This window comes from Haemaphysalis longicornis, unplaced genomic scaffold (genome assembly GCF_048455015.1).
Source record: "Haemaphysalis longicornis isolate Haplotype H1 unplaced genomic scaffold, Haemaphysalis longicornis Haplotype H1 scaffold_6, whole genome shotgun sequence".
Lineage (NCBI taxonomy): Eukaryota > Metazoa > Arthropoda > Arachnida > Ixodida > Ixodidae > Haemaphysalis > Haemaphysalis longicornis.
Genome location: NW_027526407.1, coordinates 155,367,123 through 155,386,494, shown reverse-complemented (window position 1 = coordinate 155,386,494; position 19,372 = coordinate 155,367,123). Strand labels below are relative to the sequence as shown.

The following is a 19,372-nucleotide window of genomic DNA, read 5'->3' as shown; positions in this document are numbered from 1 at the left end:
AAACAATGAATAATGCGGGAGGAGGGCGCGATGGCATGTGAACTACCGCCTTTGTTTAGGCACGCTGTTAAGGCATAAAATGCCCCCAAAACTACTTTCATGCCCTCCGTAGCTATCAGTACATTTCGCGCGATATTGGCATCGGTAAAATGAAAGTGTGCCATGGGGCCCAATTCTCTAACACGACGGGGCGTCGCTTTGAAACGACGTGGTAGCGCCATGCAAATGCATGTGTTCTGGGGTTGGGGCCGTCGCTTTGACAAAGCTGTGCACTCAGTGCGAGCCGCAGAAAAGCACTGTTGCAAGGGCGCGAAGCGACACCCACTGCCCCCCATCGTTTCTCTTGTCGCTTCGCGCCCTTGCCACAGTGCTTTTCTGCGGCTCGCACTGAGTGCACACCTTTGTCAAAGCGACGGCCCCAACCCCAGAACACATGCATTTGCATGGCGCTACCACGTCGTTTCAAAGCGACGCCCGTTTTTTAGAGAATTTGGCACATGGTCTTACCTGGGGCTTACGCCTCTGCCTGAAACACTGCCTCCACGTCACTCGGCAAACAGCGTCACTTCTCGCAGTCACCGTGAGGCGGCGCGATTGCCGGGCGTTGCTCGTTGGGGCATCAGAAGGACAAAATAACTTTAGCGTACATCGGTTGTTTCGCGCTGTGCCCTACTTCATACCACTTATTTTACAGCACGCAAAGCACGCCCGTCTTACTACCCAGGGATACCTTCTGCACCCCCCCCCCACCACCACACAGTTATAGCAGCTAGGTTGGCTGTTGGGACGAGCCTCTGGAGCAACGCCCGCTGTCGGCCTGCATCATCGGACCTCAGCGGCTGCCGGGACATGCGGCTGATTCATTATCAGCCCATCATGTTAATAGTTCCATCCATCCATCCATCCATCCATCCATCCATCCATCCATCCATCCATCCATCCATCCATCCATCCATCCATCCATCCATTCGTCCGTCCGTCCGTCCGTCCGTCCGTCGACCCGCCCTTCGTACCAAACAATTGCACCGTTGAGGCGACTTGTACTTCCAGTACCTGCGACGTCCTTAAAAATAATTTGCCTATCTTATCGGGTAGGCACAGGAACAGAATGGCCATTTATGTGGGGATGCCATGTAACTCAACAGCGAAAAGATACAAGGAAGGACAGAATTAAATTCGTTCATGAAAGGCTCTTAAAACGGAGATTTACGTAGCCGCATGGCAGGTGTGTATTTATTCATGAGTCGTCATTTTGTGCAGAGAACCTCGGAGGGCCCACATACGCATTCGCGGAACACCGCGTGCCGAACTGATAGCGTTGTTATATCGCCCCCCAGCGGGTTGCTCCCCTGTTTTCGCCAGTAAGAATTTATATTGGGGTCGGACGAAGTCGCGGATGACTAGGCCGACGTGGCGGCGTGTTCCTTCTTGAACTTGAAGCACTCTTCGATGTCCTCGGGCGTGTTCTTGGGCTTGAAATGCTCCAGGGCGCCGGACACTTCCGCGAAGGTGAGCTCGCCCGACTCCTTGAAGGTCTGCATTACCACCGAGAGGATGTCCTCGCCGCAGAAGCCCGCCGTGCGGTCGGCCACCTCGATCCACTGGTCGTCTGTGATCGTGTGCGGCGCCTTGCCCACGTGTTGCTTGAAGATGCGCATGCGCTCTTCGGGCCTCGGCATGGGGATGAAGATGCGCTTCTGAAAGGCCCCCACGAAGAAAGAGTCGACCAGTTTGGGCGCGTTGGTGGTGGCCACGCAGATGGTGACCTCGTACGTCAGGTTCTCGTTGATAAATTTCACCTCCTTGGCGATGTTCTCGCGCAGTTTCTGCTGCCTGCGAGGTGATGGGAAATAAGAGCAAGGGGTCATTGCCGGGCTGTGGTTTGTTTCTTAAGACACAGCGGCACTGGCGCGAAAGAAACCATCGACCGGCCTGGTGGTATTCAGTGTGAGAGCAGTCTTTCCGTGGTTTCTTTTTCCCTTGCGTGAGTTTGTGAAAAATAAGTAGCCTAATTAGGTGGTCCCAAAAGTTGCGCCATGAAGAATGTCATTTTTGCGATGATGAAGAATGTCATTTTTGTGCGTGTAACCGCTCTTAATGGCATAAGAGAACACTGAATTGTAGCAAATGATGCGGAATGTAGTGCGCGAAATTACTCCCTCATTGGGAGCACTACACTGTGGCCCTTTCAGGGGCGAAGCACCTTAGGGGATCGGGCTGTCGGCGTGGCCTGTAGTCACGGTACTAAAACACCGGGAAATTTGTTTTCCAACTCCTCGCGCTAGAACGTAACGTGTACTAAAAGAGAAGTGCATGATGGATAAAACCGGCTCAAAATAAACTAACATGATATAAAGGTTTGTGGAACGCTTCCTGTCCGCTTCGACAATCGCCAAGCGCAAGCAGAAGCTGTTTGTATACGGGTTATAATTTCTGTTACTCTCAAATACCCACCGGCTCTCGACGCGAGGCCTAATCGGCTGGGATGGTCGGCCGAAGCAAGAGAAGGCTTACCTGCCTCGTGCCGAGGCCTTGTGGATCACCGAGGACAAGCTATCCGAGACTACATGGATCTCCTAGAGGCGCGATACGAGCGCCTTTTGCGCCAATCGTCACGCGCGGCAAGCAAAGCCTTCGTTTTGGGGCGCCCAGTATCAGATCCGTCTGTCTTGAGGCACGTTAAAGCAGGCTCAATAGATCAGGCATCGCGTTTTCAAGTTCCATACGTACAGTCACCGAATGATGAACGGAGTACGAATAATGAGGATATCTGCAGGACGTTTGCCCAGTACTTCCATGAATTTTTCAGTTCAGAGAAGGCTTGCTTTGATGAGAACAGCTTGAAAAATCACGTACGGAACTTTTGCGGGGCACTTCCCAGCGTCCCTAGCTACTGGCACGAGCGTCTCTGGGCCCCTGTCACGGCGGAGGAGCTATGGAAAGTACTGAAAGATATGCGTGACTCCTCCGCTCCTGGCCCTGACGGAATCCCGGCGGGGTTTTACAAAGTGTTTTTCCCGGTCCTCAAAGAGCATATGCTAAAAACGGTGAACGCATTCTTGGCCGAAGGAAGGAAACCCGACTCGTTTCGCGCGGGGAGGGTAGTTCTAATAGATAAGCCCGGCGGCGATCCTTCAGAACCGCATGCCTACCGGCCGATAACTCTGCTGAATGCGGACTACAAGCTGGTAGCGTCTGTGCTGGTTAAGCACATCGGCATGGCGCTCCCGGAAATAGTTAGCTTAGCGTAGACGTGTAGTGTCCCCGGCCGCACTATATTCTCGGCGCTGACACTAACTAGAGACCTTTCACCTTCGCCACGCGGACGGGCATATCCGGCTGTTTTGTCTCGGTCGATCAGGCGAAAGCCTTCGATCGGGTCGAGCACCAGTACTTGCTCACCGTTTTGGAAAATTTCGGCTTTCCTCGGGACTGCGTGGCAAGGTTGAGGGCACTGTACACGGACGTGACATCGCAGCTTTTTGTGAACGGGCAGCTCACTGAACCCTTCCCTGTCACTCGTGGAATAAGACAGGGTTGCCCGCTGTCGCCCCTCCTCTTCGCTCTATGCCTTGATCCGCTTTTGCGTCGAATAATTGACTCCCCTGCGATACGCGGCTTCCCGTTGCCTGGCCAGGGCCAGGTCAAGGTTTCGGCGTACGCGGACGACGTTTTCCTGTTCTTAAGAGACGAAGACAGTTATGCAGCGTTTTTACGGCTTTTCACAGAGTACAGCGAGCTGTCTGGTGCCCAACTGAACAGGGGGAAAAGCAAGGCGCTCCGCTTTGGCGCGTTCGCGTCGCACCTGCCTGGCGGCATTGAATGGGTTGCCCGAGTGAAAGTGTTGGGGGTGGTCTTTCGCGCGTCGGGCGAAGTGGCGACTGAGACATAGAAGCAGTTGAAAGGAAAGGCGGAGGCGCGGCTAGCGGTAGTTGCATTCTTCGACCTTTGTTTGCAGGAGCGCAGCTATGTGATAAAAGCCTGTGTGTCGGCAGCCTACTTCTACGTGGCGAGGGTGGCGCGGCCACCACGGCATCTACTCAGGAAACTGGGAACTATGCTCGGCTCCTTTTTCTGGGGTGGGAAAACTGAAAAAGTGGCCCGCACTTGCTTGCGACTTCCAAGCAGCATGGGCGGTTTCAGTATCTCCTGTTTAGAAACAATGAGTAGTCTCCTCGCAATAAGGAACTTGCTCAACCTAGCTAGTGAAGAGGAATACCCTGGGCGAAAGCTCTGTGAGTTCTTCCTTGGCACTGACCGAGCATTGTTTTTCGATGGTGCGCGGGTAGGACCCTCAGCCGAGCAGCCACCCCCGTTTTATAAGCACGTCATAAAGTCATTCAGAAATTTGAGAACGCAACTCCCTGATATTGACGTCTTCAACACACCGCCGAGTAAAATTTGCGAAACCCTCGCAGTGACGCAGCTCACTCAGGGCCAGCTCCGAAAGAGCAGGGCGGTAAGGTGGAAGCAGCTGACGGCCTCATTTTTACCGGCCGACGTGAGAGATTTCAGCTGGCAACGCAGCTGGGGGGTCCTGCCCACGGCAGACCGCATCGCGAAATGGGGTGTGGCACCCTCCAACAGGTGCCCACAGTGCGGGCAGCGTGAAACCCTGCAGCACGCGATTTTCGATTGCAAGGTTGCAAAGACCTACTGGAAATTGTTAGCTCGGACGTTTGGACACAAACTCGACGCACGCACAAAGTCGCGCGACGCATTTGTTCTGTTTTTACTGTGCGTTGGTGCCCAGATCATCTGGAAAAGGCGCGGCTTTGCGGCTCTCAGAGCGCGGCCGCAAAAGTGCATGTTTCCAATGCTTCGGAAAATGCGCTCGCGTCTATTCGATCACCTGGAGGCTGAGCTCGCCGCGCTGGGGGAAGAGCAGTTCCTTCAGCGGTGGTCCACTCGGTTTATCCGTGTGGTAAACAAACAAATAGAAGTGTCTATTCTACCCTATTGACTGTTGTATTGATCTTGACGTATTGTCGTGAACTTTCGAGGATGTCATCTACAGTGATCTTTCAGAGTAATTGTGCTTCTAATAGTGTGTGTACTAGTGAACTATGGAGAACTGTGGAGTGAACTGTGTGTGTAGTGAGTGGTGTAGTAAGTGAAGTGATACATGCAGTGTGTATGGTTTAGGCGACCCGTGTAGTATTTAGCACAGCGGGTCTTTGTATCGGCGATTAATAAATTTTCTTGAAGAGGACAAGCCCACAGGGCGAGGCGCCGGCATTGCACTGGGCTCGCGTTGACCCCTGCCACTACTCCCAATGGGTCAGATGGGGCATGCCAATTGCTTAAATCCGGTTCAACCCAAGAGAGGGCGCCACCACCTTAGCAAGCGCGCGATTTCTCCTCCCGCCAGCCCTTCTCCGGCGCCCAATTAGAACGCGCCGTGTGGCAACAGAGAGACTTGCAATCTTTGAATACACTTATACACTGCATGCTCCGCAGGTTTCACGTTGGTGTAGATGCCACGTGTTTTGGAGGCCTTGTGGCACAAAACAGGAAGCCATATATTGATAATGACATTGACTTATACATGAATGCCAATAAATGGGATACATGCGACACTAACGGTGAAAACATTAGTTTATCCCTCGCTCGGCACTTTCTTGCGTTTCCCGTTTTGCCGAGAAAGATAAGGACAGGAATTAAAGGTTTGAAGTCAATTTTCATATTACGTCCTCACCAAAAAGCGTTGCCTTAATGTATAGGCCGTTTATACTGCACATGTTGGACGCATAGTTTAGGTGGCGTTTGGCCCATGCTTTTGTGCAGGATAGCTCGTGCCGCTCGTACAAGGCTCGGCGTTCATCATTACTTTTAACTATACAACAGACAAGTGCAGCGTGCAGTGTGCACTGCCGCCATTGTCGCAAAGCGCGATCGTGCCCGAAAATGGTCTCCACAGTCACGTCACGAGCCGTCGCAGCCCACATTGGCTACGTCTTTTTTTCCCCTGGTGCTCCTTGTCTTTCTACAGATGGGTACCAGAGGTCCTACTAAGCTTTAATCCTTCTAATGCCGGCGTGCAAATAGAGGGACCAAAGCGAGAATATAACGGATAAATGACGCGGCGTAGACGGCCAACTTTTATCCCGTTAATCCTGCGACAGGGCTGGATGAACGGGCAGCTAGCGGGGAAGTCATACAACACAGCATCCAATGGCGAACAAGCACTGCCCAGTGAACAAGTTGTTAAAAAATGAAATAAAAGAAACTGCAACTAAAAGATGACAGTTGTCAGCAGAATATAAAAATGGGCTGTCGAACACATAGACACGCACACAAAAATGCGGTACTCGCTCTAGTTATTTCAAGCTAAAAAAATGCATCTAAAGACTCATCGGAAATAAATTATGGCTTCATTTTTTTTGCAATGATTCTAAATTATACGCCGGGACAACTTTGCGTTTTTGCTACATAAATTTACTGTATTATCGCAGAGATTGGAGGATACCAAGTCGACACATCGTTGTGAACAGCTGGTTAATGCCAGTGTAACATCACATTAGGATATATCTGATAATTATGCTCTGTCTGATAATTGTTACCATCGGAAAATGGCATATCGAAAATGAACATTTCTGCCCCCTTATTAAAGAATATGGCTAATCTTTAGAGCACGAGCTGACACACAAACTTTCAGTATGTCTGAGCTTGTACGACTGCTGCGTGCCAAGGGAGAAATCCTGAGGCATTAAGTTATTTATATAATCTCACGACTCAAATGCAGTCCACAACGCGCATCACTCTACGCGCATTGAGAAGCGGGACAACACAGCTTGAACTACAGTCGCGAATTGTCACAAAAGAGCTAGCCTGAACGTACATAGCACTACAGCCAGGTACAACGCCCTGTAATCTATGTAACCCCGCACCTGTTCTCGAACAGGTACATCTTTGCTTGTCAAATTAGTAGTTGTGTAGTTTCTTTTCTTATTTTTTTTCCTTTAAATTATAATGCGGTCGTTGTACTCAACTTGTGCATAGTTAGGATAGGATAACGGGGAAACTGTCCCGCCGTGCAGAAAGGGGTCATGTTCTGGCCCGTTGGGCATAGCCTTTGCCAAGCTAATCCTTGGCCTCAACAGCTTTCTTTAATGCCGCGGCGAAAATAGACGCTTACATTGTCGTAGTTCCAACAAGCCATTCGCTTAACTGGGAACTTCGCAATTCGTTCAAATGTTTGAACTAGGTATTTCATGTGAAGTGTTTGAACCAGGTATTTCTAGCATGCGTCAATAGTGCGTCATTGCGTCATCAGCCTCCGTAACCGACAAAAAATATGCATGAGGCAACACTCGCAACGAGCAGGAGACCTATGAGGGAATAAGCGAAGGAAGGACGCCTGCCTCTGTTCGTCCGAGGGCTTTTCGCAGGGCTTGAAGAGCTCGTGGACGTCCTGGAGCAGCACCAGGCACCACCCGGCCAGCCTGGCAGCCTTGAAGAGCGACTTGACGTACATGTCCTCCATTCCCTGTGGTGCGTCCCTGATGAGCGACGCCATGTTGACGTCGATGCAGACCCAGTCCTTGGCCGCACCGATCATGGCCTTGGTCAGGTAGCTCTTGCCGCAGCCACTGGGCCCGAACAGCAGGATGGACTTGATGCTCTGTCGTTTGCCCGTGAACATGATGGGGTGCTTGATGGGGCAGCGGTCCAGGATGGCCAGCTTGAGGATGAACTTGGGCGTCTCGTGGCCCACCACGTCGCTCCACTTGACCGGCTTGTCCGGCGTGATGGACAGCACCCCGGGCAGCCGGTTCAGGTTCGAGGAGCCTTCGAAGTCGAGCGCGTCGACGTCCTGCTTGGAGCGGTCGGGCTGCGGGTGAGTGGGCTTGCGGTACTTGTCGTTGGGCGTGATCTCGCGCAGCAGGTCCTCGTTGCGCTCCTGGAAGTGGATGCAGGTGAAGAGCATGTCCTCAATGACCGTCAGGTACGTCTGCAGCGTCTGCTTGTACTGGGCGAACGCCTGCGGCAGCTTCTTGTCGCGGTCATGCTGCTCAGCCGTGGTGGCCAGCCTGTTCGCCTTCTCGAGCAGCGTCTGGAAGGCGGACACCGAGTATCTCTCGGCCGCCATGGCCGCTGCCTCCCGTGTGCCTGGCGGGGGGCACAACGCAACGCCCCGACCTCTTTCCCCTCTTCTTCGAACGGGGGGGAACCAAGACGAAGGGATTTCTCTAGCATCCATGTGATGGCAGAGGAAGAGTTGCGTCGCATAAAAAGAAATACAGGTGGCTTGGTAACGCCATCCACGTAACACCGTGTAAATTCAGCATACATTCCTCTTTACAGGGGTCTGCCGATCCCCCACAGAAGGTATGTGCTTCTTACAGGTACGTAACACTTCAGTAGACCCAAATAGTACGTGAACATATTCCTTATGGTGGACCATCCTATAGCTTCCGCGCTAAATACTTTGATCTATTTATTGACTGATTTCGTGAATACTTTGTGCTTGCCCCAGCGCACACTGCGCGTGTAAAGCACTGTCCAATAAACCAGTGCGGGTATATGAGGTGTTTTGAGATGCTAACAGTAGCACCTGTCGGGTTGGCCCTGGCAGAGGACAAAAAATTTGCTTTGAGTTCTTACTCTGTCAACCGGTACATGCAGCTCGGCCTAAAATACGCAATTTTTAAAGACAATAGTTGTTCTTGGGCTACATAAAAGCGAAAATTTTGGCCTGCCTGTCTGTCTGTCCCTCGATTCGGCCGCCCGGCGAAAAGTTACAAAAATTCTTGAACAAGATGGCTATGTAGGAAAAAACTTTCCAGATTTCGAAATCCCGTGTCAATGTTCCACTTGTCTAGGTTCCACTTGTCTAGGTTCGACTTGGCAATGTTCATACGTGTCAACTTTATTTAGCAAAAAGAACACATTTGAGGCAAGACATCAATGCGTAAGTGACATTTACAATGTCCCTTAATTCAAGATCGACTCTGACGGTGATACTACTATGATCGTCGCCTTAGAAGCAGCTGAGAGGGGCAATGTAGTTGTAGAATTCATTATTGATTTATTTTTTATTCATGTTAAATTTCTCTTCAGTCTTTTTAGTTGATTTTAGTGTAAATCGTTTGTGTATTTATTCAGTTTTTATTGGTATATTTATGCCCTCCAGGCACGTGGCACATTCCATGGGAGAATATACGGGGTTAACATAAGTGAAAAACATTTCCAAGTCAAAACATAGCAATGAATGCATAATACGTGCTCTTCCTAAGTGCAATGAACATGACGCCGAAAGTATATGCGGAAATCAACGCAGAATATTGGCAGTGCCTATTTTGTGGACCAGTGGACGATGATGATCATGAAGACAGGATAATGTGCAGCATTATTCTGTGGAGCGTGCCACAGTGGATTATTATTCGTCTACAGCAAGCCAGAAGATACCAATACACACTAATTTACATAAATAATGCGTAGAATTGACTTAAAAGAACAGGTTACGGCCGAAAATGTACTTTAAAAAGTTACATAACTGCTTCGACTCGAACCCAGGGCGTTAGTGCCAAAGCCGAGTGCAGTACCTCTGCGACACGGAAGCTGAAAGTGGGGCCCTTTTATCAGTAGCTCAAAACCGAACATAATCCTATGGTCTGGACCACAAAATAAAGTTGAGCATTACCCTGTCGTCTGGTCCACAGAATAGGCAGTGCGCAGAATATTAAATTTAAGGCCGGGCGCAAACGTGACGCGTCCAGCAGATGCAAAAAGTAATTAACGCACACAATCAGTACAGTGAAGTACAAAAACTGCGGCAAGGGAAAAAAGGTCACTTTCTCAATTATATCACACGCGTTTAGCAGCGTCCCAGAAGGTTTGGAGTGCTTCTTGGAGTAATAATGGATCAATTATAGGTTGTCTGGCTGGTTGGTCGTCATGTTGAATAATCAGGCGGTGATAGCCCGGCAAGATGTGCCGGCAATTGGACAATTTGAGGACGCAACGAATTGCATTTATTGATCGCCAGAATACAAAGTGAGTCTGCGTTTCTGTTTTAGCGAAAATCAGTTTAACCTTGTAAATGTGACCTTGCAGGGATGAAAAATGAGGCGCGGAAAGATATACTCTTACAAAAACGGCGTGCGAATGTGAACGAGCGAAAGTATAGCCGACCGAAAGGATGGCCTGCTTAATTAAAATGGTTTACGGAAAATGGTGCTTTAGCGCAAGGAACTGCTACATTCTCTGAAGGGTACGTTGCACTGACGGAGAACTAGCGAACAGTGCCTTTGAAATTTCGTTATTATGAAGCTCCGGGGTACAGCCTCCGCTCTCAGGCCCCAGTCGTATGCATGGATAAAGACGATAACGCGTGTTGTTCGGTGTCATTTTGGGTGCGTCAGTTTCATTGGACGAAACCCTATCTACAACTTCATCCCGAGCTGCACAACGGTTTTAGCAATTAGTGTGCAACCCACGGCGGTGGCTCAGTGCGTTGTTGCTGTTGAGTCCAAGGGAGCGGGTTTGATCCGAAACACGGTGGTTCGTTTTCAGAAGCAGGCGCTGACTAGATGGTCAACACTAAGGCCTCATTCACACAGCCGTCACTTTCTCTCTCACAGCACCATCACGTCAAAAAAACTGCGATGCAGATGTAATGGAGTAGCGTTCGTACTGGAGCTCTTCGTCAGAGTACAGGGTCGTCTGCCTAGTGATCAGTTTAACCTAGAATTGAGCGGGCTCAATCTGAAAAGTAAAGAAAGCGGCTTACATTTTTACGTGTGCTCACTTTTCGCGAAATATAGCCGTAAAATATTGTTTTCTGGTTGGCTGGTTTACCGCGGGGCGCGGTCCCGTCGCGTTGACGGAACGGAAGCTCGGCTTCGCATACCCGTCGCACCGTTTTCCGCGAGAAATCGCCCGAGAAACCGTCGCCCATGACGGAAGACGGTGACGTCACGGGTTGAAAAACGGCTATGTGAATGATACCTAATACGGAGCCTTTCACCACGGCTCTCATCATACCCCGGGTGTGGCTTCGGCGCTTAAGACCCCGAAATCTGATGTTTTCGAATTAGCGTGCGAATCAGGCAGTCATACGTGTAGCGTCGACAGGTGACAGAGCTACGGTGTTTATTCTGGTTTGCTGCCGACACCTGCGGCAACACTTCGCGTGAATTTGGCGTTGGAAAGATGAACGCAGATAAGAGAAGCGCCTAAGGGGCGGTGCTGGCGTGCTGGTGCTTGAACCTGAGGCACGCCTGTATGTCGTCGGCGGTGTTCCTCGGCCGGTACAAGTCGGTGGCGAGCGAGAGTTCGTTGAAGGTGAGCGGCCGGTCGGAGTCTTTGTAGGTGTGCATGACCACCGTGAGGATGTCGGCGCCGCTGTAGCCCTGCGTCTTGTTCACCACCGTTGTCCACTCGTCGTCCGTGACCTCGCAGGGGTCCCTGCCGACCAGCTGCTTGAAGATGCGAAGCCGCTCTGGGGCCCTGGGCAGCGGAACGTAGACGAACTTCTTGAAGACCCCCGCGAAGCTCGGTTCGATCATCCTGGGGGAGCTCGTGGTGGCGACGCAGAGCGTGATCTCGGCTGTGATCGTGTCGTTGAGGAATTGGATCTCGCTGGCCACGCTCTGCCGGATTCTCTGGTTCCTGCGAAAATAAGGGAGAGAAAAACCACTGAACCTCACCCTTATTTTGCTACTTACGGTGCCAACGTTTACTCCTGCCTCTCTCTCTCTCTCTCTCTCTCTCTCTCTCTCTCTCTCTCTCTCTCTCTCTCAATCCGCACTTTGCGTGTCACTCTGCCTTCTGTTGCTGGATACAGTGCCGCACTTGTCACGTGCGAGCGGTATTAAACTGTTACCCACGTCTTATTTTGTTGTTGTATTTTTTCCGCCAGAGATCAGGGAACAAGTAGCCGCCATTACTCCTTAGAGAACACAGTGGCGTTCAAGCTTTCGGTCTGTCTTCCTTTTGCATAGCTTGCAGCGCCCTTTGTTCGTAAATTTTGTCGGGTCATTTGCTTAGTTTTATTCATTTTTTTCTTATGCGTGCTGCGGCCCTAGTACTTACCGTTCCCATGCCTTGCTTCGTTTTTTATTTTTTTCTTCATTTTTTTTTCTTTTAATATGTGCCGCAGTGTTTTACAACCATTTCGATTCCCGTATCCGCATCTCCATGTGCAGGGTGGCCAATTAGGTTAATCTTAATGTATTCCCTGTACTGTTCCTTCATTCCTTCCTTCCTTGCAATAATACGGGTGAATGGTTTTCGGGGTGCCACAAATGGCGCAGTTACTGCTGCTCGGCGTGGCCCTATAAATAATATTTTAAAAAAAGCACGCTTTGAACGGGATAAGGAGGAGTGACAAGACTGGGCTGCACTCCGTCCAGCAGTAAGAGCTATCAACACGACAGAATCCTCTCTGGGAAAGGTCGCTGACCCTTTCTATGTATACGGTGGTGACACGCAAACAGCTAGGCACATCTATTTCTGTCTCTCCCCCGAAATAATCCGTGAGCGCTTAGGACATTTCATGAAAAGCAATAGGAACGATCTGGTGCCATATCATCATCATCATCATCATCATCATCATCATTATCATGTTTATTTTCTAAGAAGAAAGAGGGGGAACAAGAAGCTACGAAAACAGCTTGACAAGGGCCCCAACCCCCGTGAGTCAAAGAAGAGGCAAAAAAAAGGCCACAAGAGGAACAAAGAAGAGGCCACAAGAAGAACACACAAGAACACACAAAGAAGAACACACAAAAAAGTGTTTTCAAAAATCAGTTCGTGGTATAATGGAGACATGTTGCTCAAGAAACAGCCTTATTGCATTGCTGCCTTCTTCTAAACGGGTCGAATTTGTCTTTGAATGATCGGTTTAACAAAACTGTCAAGGCATAATTCAGAGACTGTGTCGCAGTATGTTCGAGGTGTTGGTATTACCCTGGTTTATGTCGTGTATTCGGTTGTGGAGATTATCCCTTAAGTTAAGGTTGATAGAAGTTATCGTTGCTCTTGACAAAACGTTTGAGCGTTAGTAAAAGTAAGTTTACGATTGTATAAAGAAAAAAAAGAAGAATGTTATATTTTGAGAAAAGATCAGCAGTGGGATGAAGAAAATGTACGTCGGCCATGTATCGATTGGCTCTTTTTTTGCAAAATGTGTATTTTTGTTAAATTTGTAACTCCCGTAGTGCACCCTACAAGACTGCAATATTGAGTAAGTGAAGCAACTGATGAATTATACAATAATGATTTCACTTTCGTGGGAACAATGCCTCTCAAACTCGCAATAACACCAACCGCAGATGAAATTGTAGAACAGAGGTATTCTATGTGTTTATCCCATTTTAGATTGCTGGAAGAAAGTACTCTTAGTGAGTTTATTGCTTCCACAACCTTGATTTGTTCTGAGCCAAGGTAGACAGAAATTAGCCTTGACAGTTTTTTTAGATGCGACGCATCTCTTCCTCTGAGGCATGTCCCTCCTGCGTCGGCGTAGTGCGGCGTCCGCACGCCAGCTGCGCATGCGCGACTCTCGTCCCGTCTTCTCTCCGACAGCGGTGCGCGCAACGCTCTCACTCCGCCTCATTATCATAAACAACAGCTGTGTGCGCGCGCTTCGTTCGCTTCGCTCCGCTCCCGTCGCGCAAGTGTGCGCATGCGCGACTCTCCTCCGTTGTCTCCTCTCCTTGAGGCGCTGTGAATATAAAGCGGGTATCGCGCTGCGGCGGTTTAGTCAGCGCTCGCTCTCGTTCGACTCCGCGTCACTGTGATTGACGACTGTGTGCTTGACTTGATTCTTCCGATGAAGACGTGATTGAAGCGACGGTCCCTTCATGAAAAGTAAAATTACGCCCATATTCCCGCGTATGAGAACACCCGCATGTGATGGAATGCATCATACGCGTTCACAACACGTTTCACCCGATTTAGAGAATCAACCCAACGGAAACGCCAATTGGACCCCCCGATGCGTTGCATCACATCAGGGTTCCCTCGCCGGAAGATGGGCGTAATTTTTTGGTTGGTGGTGTAAACAATACTATTTTGTTGTTTCTTTATTTATTTGTAGACAATTGGTGCCCGTTAAAATGCTTGTCCCTTGTCTCTTGATTGGCAATCGCTTCGTCACTTTTACCCGTTAGAAAAACCACTGTATCGTCCGCATATGAAATAAAAGAAGTAGAACGGTTCAATATAACAAGCTGAAATTTAAAAACAAGATGTCTATCCTTATCAACAAGTGCGTCCTTAACTATAACTAATCTCTATAACTAATGACAAAACTAACCCCTGGTTTAGTAGAACACTAAAAGAAATGGGGAAGGGAAAAAAACGCCTCTATAAACGCGCAAAGCTCACCCGCACATCAGCTGCTTGGCAGAATTACAAGGATTACCTTGATACTTACTGCCGCGCATTAGACTAAGCAAAACAAAAAGTACTTTTCCAATGTCCTATCATCACTTCTGATATCGAATCCAAAAACGTTCCGGTGAGTAATGTCACCTGACCATGATAGCAAAACAATAGCTCTGCATGACAATAACCCTATCCCACTACCTGAAAACAAATGTCCGTCAGCCTTTAATTCATTTTTTCACCTGTGTTTACCCAGGAAGATTATTCTTAATTGCCTCATTTTCCTAACTCTGCCTGGCCATTTATGGAACCTAGTGAAATTACTGGGGAAGGTGTCGCCTCTCTGATCGATAATTTAAAAATATCTACATCTTTTGGCGTAGATAACATTATATCTAAAATACTAAAAAGCCCCATCCCCCTTTCAATCAAAATTCTTTATCACATCTTTAGAAATTCATTATCATCTCGATTGCTAACAGACGATTGGAAACTCGCTGAGATGATACCCATATTGAAAGCAGGAAATAAGCATTACCCAGAGAACTACCGCCCGATATCACTCACGTGCATTAGTTAAGAAATGCTTGAGCACACTATCGCTTCACATGTTTACAATCACCTCGAATCAAACTGTTTCTGTTTTTTCTAACCAACATGGATTCAGGAAAGGCCTATCATGCAAGACACAGTTATTTTAATTTACGACTGACTTGCATACTAATATGGACAATAACCAGCAAGCTGACGGTATTTTTTTATTGCGCCATTTTGCCCCAGGGCATCAGAGGAATTGAAAAAAAAACGTAGGGTGGACGCCGGTTGTCGCAGACACCAATAAGCTGACGGTATATTTTTAGATTTTTATATACTTAGATTTACCCCAATACCGCTCAATTTCTAAACTGTCTGCTCTTCGATTAGATTCACTAACGCTTTCGTGGATTCGCAACTTTCTTATTTATTTATTTATTATTTATTTAAGACATACTGCAGTCCGAAGACCAAGAAGGTGGGCAGGGATTAATTACATAAAAAAAGCATCAATCCGCATGGTAAATTTCACTAAGACAACAGTTTACAGCTGGTAATAATTTAATTTCTCCTACCTGTTACAATATCTTTGGTGTACCACAGGGAAGCGTTCTTGGCCCCTTGCTTTTTTTATTATACAAAAAAGACTTGCCCGTTAATACATCATCTCGCATGCGTATTTTTGCCGATGACTGCATGCATTATCTCCCAATCCATCTGCAGTATTAATGATCACCTCTCCTTTCAAAATGACTTGAAAATAATTTATAATTGGTGTAACACATGGTTGATGTCACTAAACATCTCGAAGTCTCCTTTACCCGTAAGCGGGAAAAATCATTTTTCAACTATCACATTAATAGTAGCCACCTGAACCGCATTTCATCCTGCTGATACTTCGGCGTTACATTCACAGAAGGCCTTTCCTGGAGTAACCATATCGGTATCATCTCCGCCAAGGCTTCCAGTTCATTAGGCTTCTTGCGTCAAAATTTTTGCGTCCTACTCCATCTGATATTCGTAAACTAGCTTACACAACATACGTTCGATCGCAGCTCGAGTTTGCGTCACCCATCTTGTCCCCATACCATCAATACTTTATTAACCAGATTGAAGCAATACAGAATAGAGCTACAAGGTTTATTACACGCAACTACAAGTACCCCTCAAGTGTATCAGAGATTGAACTAAATCGTTCACTTCACCCGCTTGATCTTCGACGCAACATTTCTCTTTTATGCCTTTTTCAGAAATGTGTTTCAATTCATCACACTCAACGCTACATCTAAAGTTCTGACTAACATTTCCCGTAGGGTAAATAATCAACATAATTTTTCCCGCCAGTGAGATAAAACTGATGTATTTAACCTGTCCGCACTTCCCCTGGCCATGAGGCTTTGGAACGGTCTTCCTGATAACTTTCCCGCCTAATCTAAGCCCCACGCATTCCGTGACCTTCTTCATGCTCACTTTTTTTTCTAATACTGTACCAATCTGTTTTATGTGAACTTTGTGTTTTCGTATTTTTGTGTATCAAGTTCCTGTGTACTCTTGCCTGCTTTTTATCTTGAATGTGCAGTATGTTAGTCTTTGTTCGCGCAAGATATAGCACACGTTATCTTTGCATTTTGCGTTTCTCTAGATATGTATTTACAGCCAATTCCTTATATAATGTTTTCCTGGACTGTGGTTCTCTCTCGTGACTTCTTGAAAATCTTGTCGGTTTCGCGCTTTTCTTATGTACCCCCCTCACTCAATGCCCTGTCAGAGCCTGCAAGGTACTGTAAATAAATAAATAAATAAATAAATAAATAAATAAATAAATAAATAAATAAATAAATAAATAAATAAATAAATAAATAAATAAATAAATAAATAAATAAATAAATAAATAAATAAATAAATAAATAAATAAATAAATAAATAAATAAATAAATAAATAAATAAATAAATAAATAAATAAATAAATAAATAAATAAATAAATAAATAAATAAATAAATAAATAAATAAATAAATAAATAAATAAATAAATAAATAAATAAATAAATAAATGTATAAAAAATAAATATGCCCTCTCTCTACTATTTGGCGAACTATTTGACGAATGAACATCATGCTATGTTTGCTGACTGACACAGCGACGGAATAACTCAAGGCGTGATGGATTAATAGTTGGGTTTATAAGATTATAAAGTTGGGTTTATAAGTTGGGATTAATAAGTGTATGGTGGTAAAATTTTTTATCAGTGTGACCACTTTTATTCGTTATCACAAATATTCCCTGACGGTCGCTGATATCCATGTAGATAACGCCTGCATTTATGAGATCAGCACCAATGTTCTTAACAAATACGTCTAACAAAGATTCGATTTCAGACGTAACTCGCGTCGGGTTTTCTATTGAGTTACAAAAACCAGGCGTTATAATGGCGGAGATAAGTTCTTGCTGCTAGTGCGAAGCATTAAGCGTATTAACATTAATATCTCCTCCCACAACGACATTCATGTTCTGGGCCATCGCATAATCAAGAAAGCTTTCGGGTAATGAAAGGAATTGGCAAAAGTTGCCAGATGGTGCAACTGGACATCACTAAGATCAATTGATTATGACACCTAAATGTGAGCATCTCATATTCACGAGTCACTGCGCAGTAGTCACATACACGGTTACAAATAAGGTTTTACTTAACGAGAAACAAAACACCGCCTTCTCGTTTATCTTCACGACAGGGGTTAAAGCACTGATATCCGGGCGGGCAGTAGGGTGATGACGCAGGGGTTTAGCAAGTTCCAGTTAGCATTACTGCTGTGAAAGGGGCCTCGAATGTCTGAAGTAATCGGGTTAATTCATCTTCGTTTTGCGCCAGGGAACGTACTTTTAGACTGCCTTCTTAGACGCTAGCAGTTTAATTTCACACGGCTGAAACACCACGGTTTGAGTGCAGAAAAGGAAACAACGGTATATTTCTTCAGACAATCACTGACAAGTCGTCCGCCTACTAAGAAGCGTATCTTTCCTCGTGTACTCTAGCAACGAAAATGACAGTGAACCATGCAAACGGCTTAAGAAGTGCCTTCCTCCGTGCAGAAAAATTCATAGAGCATGCGGACGATAAAAATTCCAATAAAAACTAGTTGAAAGTAGCGCTCCGTGGTGTCTGTTCTCTTTTCTGTTCTCTTTCCGTGCCCTCGTCAGCATGCGCCATGAATTTTTCTGCAATGTAACACCAACTCGCCCAGGAATGCTTACTCGTCCTCCTCCGTGGTTTACTGCAATCCTTGAAAAAAGCCTACCGCAGCTCTTCCGTCGGTTTGTCGCTCGGCTTGAAGAGCAGATGGATGTCTTGAAGCACAAGGATGGCCCACGCTGCCAGCCGGGCCGCCTTGAAAAGAGACTTGATGTACAGGTCTTCAGCTCCTTCTGGGGCGTCCCTGATTAGCTTCGCCATGTTCACGTCCATGCAGACCCAGTCTTTGGCGGCACCCATCAAGGCTTTGGTGAGGTACGTTTTCCCGCACCCGCTGGGTCCGAACAGCAGGATCGACTTGAGCGTCCTGCGCTTTCCCGTGAACATGATGGGGTGCTTGATGGGACACCGGTCCAGCACCGCCAACTTGAGGACGAACTTGGGCGTCTCGTGCCCGATCACGTCGCCCCACCTGACGGGCTGGTCTGGCGAGAGGCACAAGACCCCCGGCAGCCGGTTCATGTTGGCGGTCGGCTCGAAGTCACTCTCGTCCTCCGGCTGCTTGGCTCTCTCCTTGCCCGCCTTGGCATGCTTCCGGAGCTTGTCGGTCGAGTCGAGGGATAGCAGCAGCTCTTCGTTTCGCTCCTGGAATCGGTTGCACGAGAACAAAAGCTCCTCGATGACCATCAGGTACGTCTGCAGGCTCTGCTTGTACATGAGGAACGCCTCTGGCAGCTTCTTATCGCGCTCGCTTTGTTCGGCCTTGGATGCCTGCTCAGTGGCCTTGTCCAGGACCGCCTGAAAAGCGGCTGCCGAGTAGTTTTCCCTGGCCATGGTGGATGGTGGATGGTGGGGGGGGGGGGGCAGTAGGTTCCCAAAGAGTGGCTCATATCAACCCAGGTAGATTGGCCAGGAACCGGTCGCTGTGTGAGAGAAACTATATACAAGATTTCAAGAAAAAATGTATAGATCGCATTGATATTGGAATAGAAGTGAGAATATATACAAGAATAAATAAAAAATGCAAAACAATGTGATATGGCAGGCGACAATGGGAAACAATTATAAAACGGAAACTAATAAAAAGAAAGAAGAAGGGAACAAGTCTTGTGAAAAATATGAACGTAGAGAGAGAGTAAACGTGCTTGTTCTGAAAGGGAAATAGTAAGATGAAATACAGTGAGCGTAGCATTGAGAGCGAAGCAGGCAGGGCCACCTCGCGGCCAGCCCGGGAGACTAGGAGATTCTTAAGTGAATAAGTGTACGACTCCTCAAAGATCCCCGCCGCAAACACCAAGTACTCATTCGCCCC

At 47.5% G+C, this 19,372-nt stretch overlaps 2 protein-coding genes across 2 annotated transcripts; both read right to left on the bottom strand.

Moving 5' to 3' along the window:
* Positions 1–1,400: 1,400 nt before the first annotated feature.
* Positions 1,401–8,092, bottom strand: LOC144143326 (vacuolar protein sorting-associated protein 4-like). Its single transcript, XM_077675094.1, has 2 exons — positions 7,365–8,092; positions 1,401–1,833 (listed from the first exon to the last, which is right to left on the bottom strand). Exons 1-2 carry the CDS (start codon positions 8,090–8,092, stop codon positions 1,401–1,403), a joined length of 1,161 nt encoding a protein of 386 aa, XP_077531220.1.
* A 3,088-nt stretch (positions 8,093–11,180) lies between these two features.
* On the bottom strand, positions 11,181–18,894 carry LOC144143325 (vacuolar protein sorting-associated protein 4-like). Its single transcript, XM_077675093.1, has 2 exons — positions 18,167–18,894; positions 11,181–11,616 (listed from the first exon to the last, which is right to left on the bottom strand). Exons 1-2 carry the CDS (start codon positions 18,892–18,894, stop codon positions 11,181–11,183), a joined length of 1,164 nt encoding a protein of 387 aa, XP_077531219.1.
* Between the last annotated feature and the right edge of the window lie 478 nt (positions 18,895–19,372).

Bases quoted from the DNA above. Each gene is read 5' to 3' on its own strand.
- LOC144143326 (XM_077675094.1), bottom strand. From the start codon at position 8,092: ATGGCGGCCGAGAGATACTCGGTGTCCGCCTTCCAGACGCTGCTCGAG. The intron at 1,834-7,364 runs GCAGGCGTCCTT...ATCACCTCGCAG, and splicing joins AAGCCCTCGGACGAACAGAG to GCAGCAGAAACTGCGCGAGA.
- LOC144143325 (XM_077675093.1), bottom strand. From the start codon at position 18,894: ATGGCCAGGGAAAACTACTCGGCAGCCGCTTTTCAGGCGGTCCTGGAC. The intron at 11,617-18,166 runs GTAGGCTTTTTT...TTATTTTCGCAG, and splicing joins AAACCGACGGAAGAGCTGCG to GAACCAGAGAATCCGGCAGA.